The 8,155-nt window shown below is 46.0% G+C and overlaps 1 protein-coding gene across 2 annotated transcripts in view; it reads left to right on the top strand.

The window, feature by feature from the left end:
• The first annotated feature begins 6,499 nt into the window (after positions 1–6,499).
• The window catches only part of GPATCH3 (G patch domain containing 3), a 6,887-nt gene continuing 5,231 nt past the window's right edge, over positions 6,500–8,155 (top strand). Inside the window, exon 1 of one of the 2 annotated variants that reach the window (XM_010830114.1) lies at positions 6,500–6,951. In XM_010830114.1, the coding sequence (XP_010828416.1) occupies positions 6,516–6,951 (436 nt within the window). In that variant the 5' untranslated portion in view covers positions 6,500–6,515. Of the gene's footprint in view, positions 7,001–8,155 lie in introns of both variants that reach the window. The other variant, XM_010830115.1, reaches the window with a different exon arrangement.

The raw sequence follows: 8,155 nt of genomic DNA, 5'->3' as shown, positions 1-8,155 counted from the left end.
GCTCCAGCCACCAGCACAGGCTGGAGTGAGTCATGGCCAAGATCAGACTGTCTAGAGCCGGCTCAGTCACCATTTACTGACTCTCAGTCTGATTCCTGTCCTCAGGCCCAGCCAGGGATGACTCACTAGGAAGCAGGAGAATGGTATGGCTCTGGGTCAGCCTCAGGTGATTTGATTATCATCATTATTTCTACCTTCATTAGCCAAATCATTGACTGCTTATTAAGCAGTCAGGCTGCTGACATGTCCTGTGCCCTGTGCCGACACTCCCTGGCCTTGAAACAGTCACATAGCCTAGAACCTATGATGCCAGCAAAAAGCCAGTGCCCACTATCCATTCATCCATTCCTGCCATTTTCAACATCCTTCTCTATGTCCACTTGTACCAGACCCAGTGCTAGATGCTGAGGAGCACAGAATAAATAAGATACAGTCCCTGCCTTCACGGAATATCCTATCTACAGCAGAGAAAGACACACGAGTAATGGCAACACAGAGTGATCTGAACTGTGATAGAGGGACATCCAACAGGCAGCAGGGGCTTAGAAATGTGCATGTAAGTGCTCAGTCACTCAGTCATGTCCAACTCTTTACGACTCCATGGACTGCCAAAATTCTCTGTCCATGGAATATTCCAGGCAAGAATACTGGATCAGGTTGTCATTTCCTACTCCAGGGGATCTTCCTGACCCAAGGATCAAACCCAAGTCTCTTGCATCTTCTGCTCTGGAAGGTGGATTCACTGTGCCAATCTGTCTGGATTTGGGAAAAATTCTTCAGCCAGGTGGTGACCACTATGACCTAAAGAGATTGAATAGGGGGTTGCCAGGCAAGCCAAGGGGGTGGGCATTCTAGACAGATGGAACACAGCTGCAAAGGCACAGAGGTATCAGAGCCCAAGAGTGTTCCACTCACTGCCAGTGGTCTAGGGCAACTGGATCCCAGGAGACCCAAGAGTACCAGAGGATCCTGGAGAGGTGAAAAGCCAGCATGTCACAGAACAAGGCAGCAGAGAAAAGCCATCCCAGTGAAACTGGTGGAGGCAACAAGGTTAAGGTGTCAGGGAATCAGAGTTAACAAAGGGAACCCCCCACTCCTGGCAAGTCATTCTGGGGAGCTACTAAACAGTTATGGAGAGCGATGCTTTACACACGTTACATCGATTATGTTATTTAATTCTTACAACTCAGTGCTGGAAGTACTATCATTATCTCCATTACACAGATGGAGAAACCGAAGCACCGAGAAGTTAGATAACTTACTCAAGGTTACACAGTTAACAGTAGTAGGGTCAGGATTTGAACTCCGATGGTTATGATTTAGGTCCTGTGCTCCTTTTTTTAAAATTACTTATTTCTGGTTGCGCTGGGTCTTCATTGCTGTGTGTGGGCCTTCTCTAGTTGTGGAGTGTGGGGGCTACCCTCTAGCTGCGATGCCTGGGCTTCTCATTGCAGTGGCTTCTCTTGTGGAGCACGGGCTCTAGGTGCTTGGGCTTCAGTGGCTGCAGCACAGGGGCTCATTAGTTGTGGCTCGTGGGCCCCACAGCGTGCACACCTCAGTAGTTGTGATGCACGGCTTGGCTGCTCTGAGGCATGAGGGATCCTCCTGGACCAGGGATCAAACCCATGTTCCCTGCATTGGCATGCGGCTTCTTACCCACTACACCACCAGGGAAATCCACAGCTCCTATTCCCTTAAACACTATGCTACCATGAGTCTTTAAAAGTCAGAGATGATCAAGTGGAGAATAAATAACAGCACCTAGACTCTTTCCTCTCCTCACTTCACTGCAAGGCAGACTGACAGTGAAAGTACCGTCTTGGTTACTTTTGGGTTTAAGTTTTTGATGAGAAATCTGGCCTGCTTGTTCCCCCAGGGAAGTGGCCAATTTCCCCCAGAAAGAGTCCTCAGCCACACTCAACAGCACATCCCCACGTTAGTGCCAGGAATATTCATTCCATCAATGATGATTTACTGAGAATCTACTACACACTGAGCACCATTCGGGGTCTTGGGAATTTCATCCCACAAATAACAGTTGCATGTAATCAAAAGTACATAACTTCTCGGGTCATCTAACAACTTTTCCAGAGCATGCCATCTTTATTTTGGCACACACTATTTACTGTATAACACTTACTTTTCAATTCTTGGATTTTTAAAAAAGATAGTTTTAACTAAACATTTTCTGTGTAATATAAAGTATGCAAATCAAACCTGTATAACTTGGTGAATTATCATGAAATGAATACAACCTTGTAATCACCACCCAGAGCAGGAAATAGAACATTGGCAATGCCCCAGAAACCCTTCCCATCACTCTCTCTCCCTCCTGCCCAAAGGGTATCACTAACCCCTGATTCCCAACATGATAAACAAGATTGCTCACCTTAAATTAAAAAAAAAATTTTTTTTCAATTTACTTATTTCTGTTTTTGGCTGCACTGGGTCTTTGTTGCTATGCATGGGCTTTCTCTAGTTGCGGCAAGTGGGGGCTACTCTCTAGCTGTGGTGCTCAGGCTTCTTATTGCAGTAGCCTCTCTTGTTGCAGAGCACAGCCTCTAGGGTGTGCAGGCTTCAGTAGCTGTGGCACTCAGGCTCAGTGGTTGTGCTACATGGGCTTAGTGGCCCCAAGGCACATGGGATCTTAACGGACCAGGGATCAAACCGGTGTTCCCTGCACTGCAAGGTGGATTCCTAACCACTGGGCCACCAGGGAAACCCAAATTTTATATAAATGGAATTGTACAGCATGTACTCCTTTGTGTTTGTCTTCTTTTACTTGATATTGTATCTGAGAGCCACTCTATGCTCTATGTAGCAGTAATCTATTCATTTTCATTGTTGTAAAGTATTCCATTACACTACAATTTATTTATCCATTATGCTACTGAAGAACATTTGGGCCATCAAATAATATTGCTAGCATTATTCTTGCACACGTGTTTTGATACACAGATGTTTGCAGAACTGGTGCTATATAATAAGAATCGGAATTATGGAGTCACAGAATGAGTGCTCAACTTGAGTAGATCATGCTAGTTTTCTAAGAAAGTGAAAGTTGTTCAGTCGTGTCTGACTCTTTGCAACCCCATGGACTATGCAGTCCAAGGAATTCTCCAGGTCAGAATACTGGAGTGGGTAGCCCATTCCCTTCTCCAGGGGATCTTCCCAACCCAGGGATTGAACACAGGTCTCCTGCATTGCAGGTGGATTCTTTACCAGCTGAGCCACCAGGGAAGCCTAAGAATACTGGGATGGGTAGCCTATCCCTTCTCCAGTGGATTTTCCCAACCCAGGAATCAAACTGGGGTATCCTGCATTGCAGGCTGATTCTTTACCAGCTGAGCTGCCAGGGAATCCCAGCAATACTGGAGTGGGTTGCCATACCCTCCTTCAGGGGATCTTCCCAACCCAAGGATCAAACCCAGGTATCTCACATTGCAAGATCCCTGGGAGGGATCATTTCTTGATCCCTTCCAAAGGTAGCAAGTCCTCCAACAACCAACCAGCTTTCCCTAAGCACCTACTATGTGAAAGGCGTACAAAGATGAATACTGAAAATAAGAACAGAAAGCCCTCTCATATCTGCAGCTCCCCATTATCATGAAAACAACAGGGAACTTTTAAGGAGGGCTTACTGTATCTAATATTCTTGTCTGGGAACTCCCATGGATAGAGGAGCCTGGTGGGCTACAGTCCATGCTGCTGCCAGAGTAGGACATGATTTAGTGACTCAACCACCACCGCCACTGTATGCTAGGCATTTACTGAGTACTCGTATATGCATGATGACATTACATTCTACCCACAATCCTCCAAGGGGAGGCAGTAACTTTCCTATCCAGTAGATGAGGAAATGTAGGTTCAGAGAAGTTAAGTAACTTGCCCAAAGCCACACAGTTAGCTAAGGATTGAATTTTTGGCCATACCATGTGGCTTGCAGCATCTCAGATGGAACTCAGGCCCTGGCAGTGAAAGCCCAGAATCCTAACCTACCAGGCCACCAGGAAACTCCCTTTTCTTCATGATCTTAAAGTATACTTACATGTGTATCCTTAAAAAATGTTTTTGATTTGTACTTTTTGAACTTTATATAAGTGGAATATTCTGTGCTTTCTGACTTGCTTATTTTCATTCAATATCATACACCTGAAATTATTGTACTAAATGCCAGTTTTTGCTCTTACAAATACTGCAGCTATGAATTCATATATACTGTCAAATAAAAAGAAACCTGGACTAAGGAAGGAGAGATTTTATTTGTAACAGTTATTGCAAGGAAGGAAAAGAACTACTGTAATAGACACAGGGAAGCTATTGCAAAGAGAAGCTCTAACCATAAGATCCACACGTGCCTCAAGGGTCAGGCAAAGAGTTTTTCTTTCATAGGGAGGAGTAAATACAGCTAGAAAGAACTTAATGTGACGAAGTGGGATGACTGGGAATGACATATGAGACAGTAGGTCAGAAAATGCTTTACTCTGAACCCAGACTATTCTTCGGGGGCAAGGAAGCTGTTAAGGAGGAGTTGCCCGCAGCTCAAGCTGGGGGAGAGGAACACAGGGCAAAGTTCATGGACCTGGAGGAAGGAGAGAAGCTAAACTATAGTTGACAAGCATTTTGTTTTTATTGATCTGTGGAGAAAAGCAGTTCATCTAAGCATTTATGAGGCAAAGAATTGGAATTTGGAGTCTGTATCCAGCCTTGCCACAGGTAAACAAGAAGGCACTCATGAGTTTTATCTAAGTCATAAAAGGAAGGTTGTCTCTTTGCAGTAAGTTGGTTCCAGAACACAAAAGGGTGGAGGGGGTTTCTTAACTTCCACTGTTTTCCAGGATCACAGGGCTTGAGCAAGGTTCAACACTGTCAATACATCTCCTGATAAACACATGCAAGAATTTCTTTAACATGTATAACTAGAGGACTTCCCTGGTGGTACAGTGGATATGAATCTGCCTGCCAAAGCAGGGGACACAGGTTAAATTCCTGGCCTGGGAAGATTCCACATGCTTCGGCCCAGGCAACTCAACTACTGAAGCCCATGCACCCAGAGCCTGTCCTCCACAACGAGAAGCCACCGCGATGAGAAGCCCGCATACCACAGCTAGAGAAAGACTGCACACGGCAGTGATGACACAGGGCAACCAAATAAATAATTACAAAAAAAAACAAAACATATAACTAGAAGTGGAATTTCTGGGTCAAAAGATATGTGGAGTTCCATAGGGTAATGCCAAACTGTTTTCCAAAGCGGTGGTACCTGTTTACACTTCTAACAATGTAAGGGAGCTCCAGTTGCTCTACATCTTCAGGATTTAAGAGAGGATTTGAGGATTTAAAAATGTTTGCCAATCTGCTGGCTATGAAGTGGGTCTCATTATATTTCCTTGATGAAACGAGATTGAGTATCTTTCATTATTAATTAGATGTGTTTCTCTTCTGTGAAAGGTCTTCCGCCCACTTTTCAATTGGATTGCCTTTAGTTGCTTCAGTCGTGTCTGACTCTGTACGACCCTATGGACTGCAGCCCGCCAGGCTTCTCTGGCGATGGGATGGATTCTCTAGGCAAGAGTACTGGAGTGGATTGCCATGCCCTCCTCCAGGTGATCTTCCCGACCCAGGGATCGAACCCAGGTCTACCGAGTTGCAGGATCCCTGGGAGGGATCATTTCTTGATCCTTTCCAACGGCAGCAAGGCCTCCAACAACCAACCAGCTTTCCCTAAGCATCTACTATGTGAAAGACGTACAAAGATGAATAATGAAAACAAGAACAGAAAGCCCTCTCATATTGCAGCTCCCCGTTATCATGAAAATATCAGGGAACTGAGCCACCAGGGAAGCCCCGGATTCTCTTCTTCGAAATGATTTGTGGGAGTTCACCAATACGTTTTGGAAGAATGAATGGATTAACGACTGAAAACGCTCTAAACTGATAATTACAATTAGGTTTGGGAAATCTTAAACACTGTCCCTCCCTCAGACTTCTGATTTGATCCTCACTAGTGTAAAAGAGGAGAAGGCAATGGCAACGCACTCCAGTACTCTTGCCTGGAAAATCCCATGGGCAGAGGAGCCTGGTAGGCTGCAGTCCATGGAGTCGCTGAGGGTCGGACATGACTGAGCGACTTCACTTTCACTTTTCACTTTATGCGTTGGAGAAGGAAATGGCAACCCACTCCAGAGTTCTTGCCTGGAGAATCCCAGGGACGGGAGAGCCTGGTGGGCTGCCGTCTACGGGGTCGCACAGAGTCGGACACGACTGAAGCGACTTAGCAGCAGCAGCAGTGTAAAAGAACGCTGTCACACCACTTCTCAGGTGACTTTTTTCCATCACCACTTGCCTGTCTGTGGGAAAGGGACAGAACGACTTCATTCGAACCTTCCCACCTCTCGGTTCCATAGGCACAATCCCAGCTGACTCATCACCGAATACGCAATATTCCTACGCCTCAGCGCCAGCTCGCGATGTTCTCGCGAGAGTTGGTTCCAGCCGATCATGTGACAGCTAAGATGGCGGTGTCCAGCGAGGCAGAAGAGGAGGCGGTAGTTTATTTAGTCGTGAGCGGTATCCCCTCGGAGTTGCGGTCAGCACAGCTTCGGAGCTACTTTAGCCAGTTCCGGGAACAACGCGACTGTGGCTTCCTCTGTTTCCATTACCGGCATCGGCCTGAGCGGGCCCCTCCCCAGGCTGCTCCCGACTGTACCCCAACTCCTATCCGCCAGGGTCTTGCCCAGACTTCACTCAACGATGCCGGTGCTCTCTCCACTCAGGACTCTAACCCTACCCGGACCCGCACCTGCTGCTGTGTTGTCTCTGTACGGGGGGCCGCTCAAGCCCAGAGGTTTCTCCGCATGTACTCGGGCCGCCGGTGGCTGGATTCTCAGGGGACTTGGTTACCTGGTCGTTGTTTCATCCGCAGACTTCGGTTACCTACTGAGGCATCAGGTACCCGTGGGAAAGAGACTAGACTTGGCCTACGGGCACTGGAACAGAGGTACCTTTCCTGAGGAGTGATGAGGATAAGTTAGGTCCCTCGTTAGGGCTCTTCAAGAGTTTAGATAATTTGTGGACAAAGTTTCAGGCTTAGTTTGCACGGTAGAAAAACTTGGGGAGAGGGGAACCTATTCAGATGATCTTTCCAGTTTGTTAAGTCTATTCCTAGATCCTTTCGATTTTGCACTGACATAGAGGGGTGAAAAGGAAGTCAAGTATTGTTTTTGTTGCCCCTTCTTTGTTGTCCGCCGCCCAGTCCTCTCTTGGCAAGATGCAGTTGCTCAGTCTCCAGCTGTTTGCAATCCCATGGATTGCAGCATGCCAGGCTTCTCTGGCAAGACGCAGATGAAGAGACAAGGTTTTTTATTTGGACTGTTCCCATTTTCTTGGGAAATCACTGATATGGAAACAGGAACCACAGGGCAGGGCCCTCTAATTTATTCATTCAACAAATCTAGCCTGTATTTATAGACTGAGTGTGACTCTAGCTGGTATGTAGAAAACAGTCCGACACAGTCTGTGCTTCGAATTCAAAAAGGAACACAGATTTATAAAAAGATAATTGTTACAGGGATGCCGTTCTAATTGTTAACATTTACTGAACGCTTCCTTATTAGGCACTGTTCTAAGCCTTTCATTTTCTTATTGACGCCTGACAACAATCGTATAAGGCAGGAGCTATTGTCACCCGTTTTGTAAGTGAGGAAACTGAAGGATGCAGAAGTTATGTTATAAGATGACAGTCACAATATTAATCAGGCATTTTGCTCTGGAGCCTGTGCCCTTTATCTCCCATTGCTGTGAGATGGCAGAGGAGAAACCGATTTCCTAGAAGGATTAGGAGATGTGGCTTTCCATCTGGATCTTGAAATATAAACAGGAGTTTGTGGGAAAGAATGGTATTCAAAGTAAGTGGTATTTACAAAGATACAGAGATGTGAAGTCCAAAAACTTTCAGGGCATGTTAAATTGCTTGATGTGATTGGAACACATGATATGAGGGTGTGCGTGGGATGAGGGTTAGTGGCAGTTGAGAATCAAAAGGTCGTCAGGAACCAGATCTGAAAGAAACCTGTGAGCTTACCGAGGTGATGAGAAATGGCATAAAATTACTAGGTGGTTCTGGTCAGGAAACAGAGGAAAGGACTCTGGAAAT

This window comes from Bison bison, unplaced genomic scaffold (genome assembly GCF_000754665.1).
Source record: "Bison bison bison isolate TAMUID 2011002044 unplaced genomic scaffold, Bison_UMD1.0 scf7180017864516, whole genome shotgun sequence".
In the NCBI taxonomy this organism is placed as follows: domain Eukaryota; kingdom Metazoa; phylum Chordata; class Mammalia; order Artiodactyla; family Bovidae; genus Bison; species Bison bison.
The sequence above is the reverse complement of the archived record's forward strand: the minus strand, read 5'-3'. Positions and strand labels throughout refer to the sequence as shown.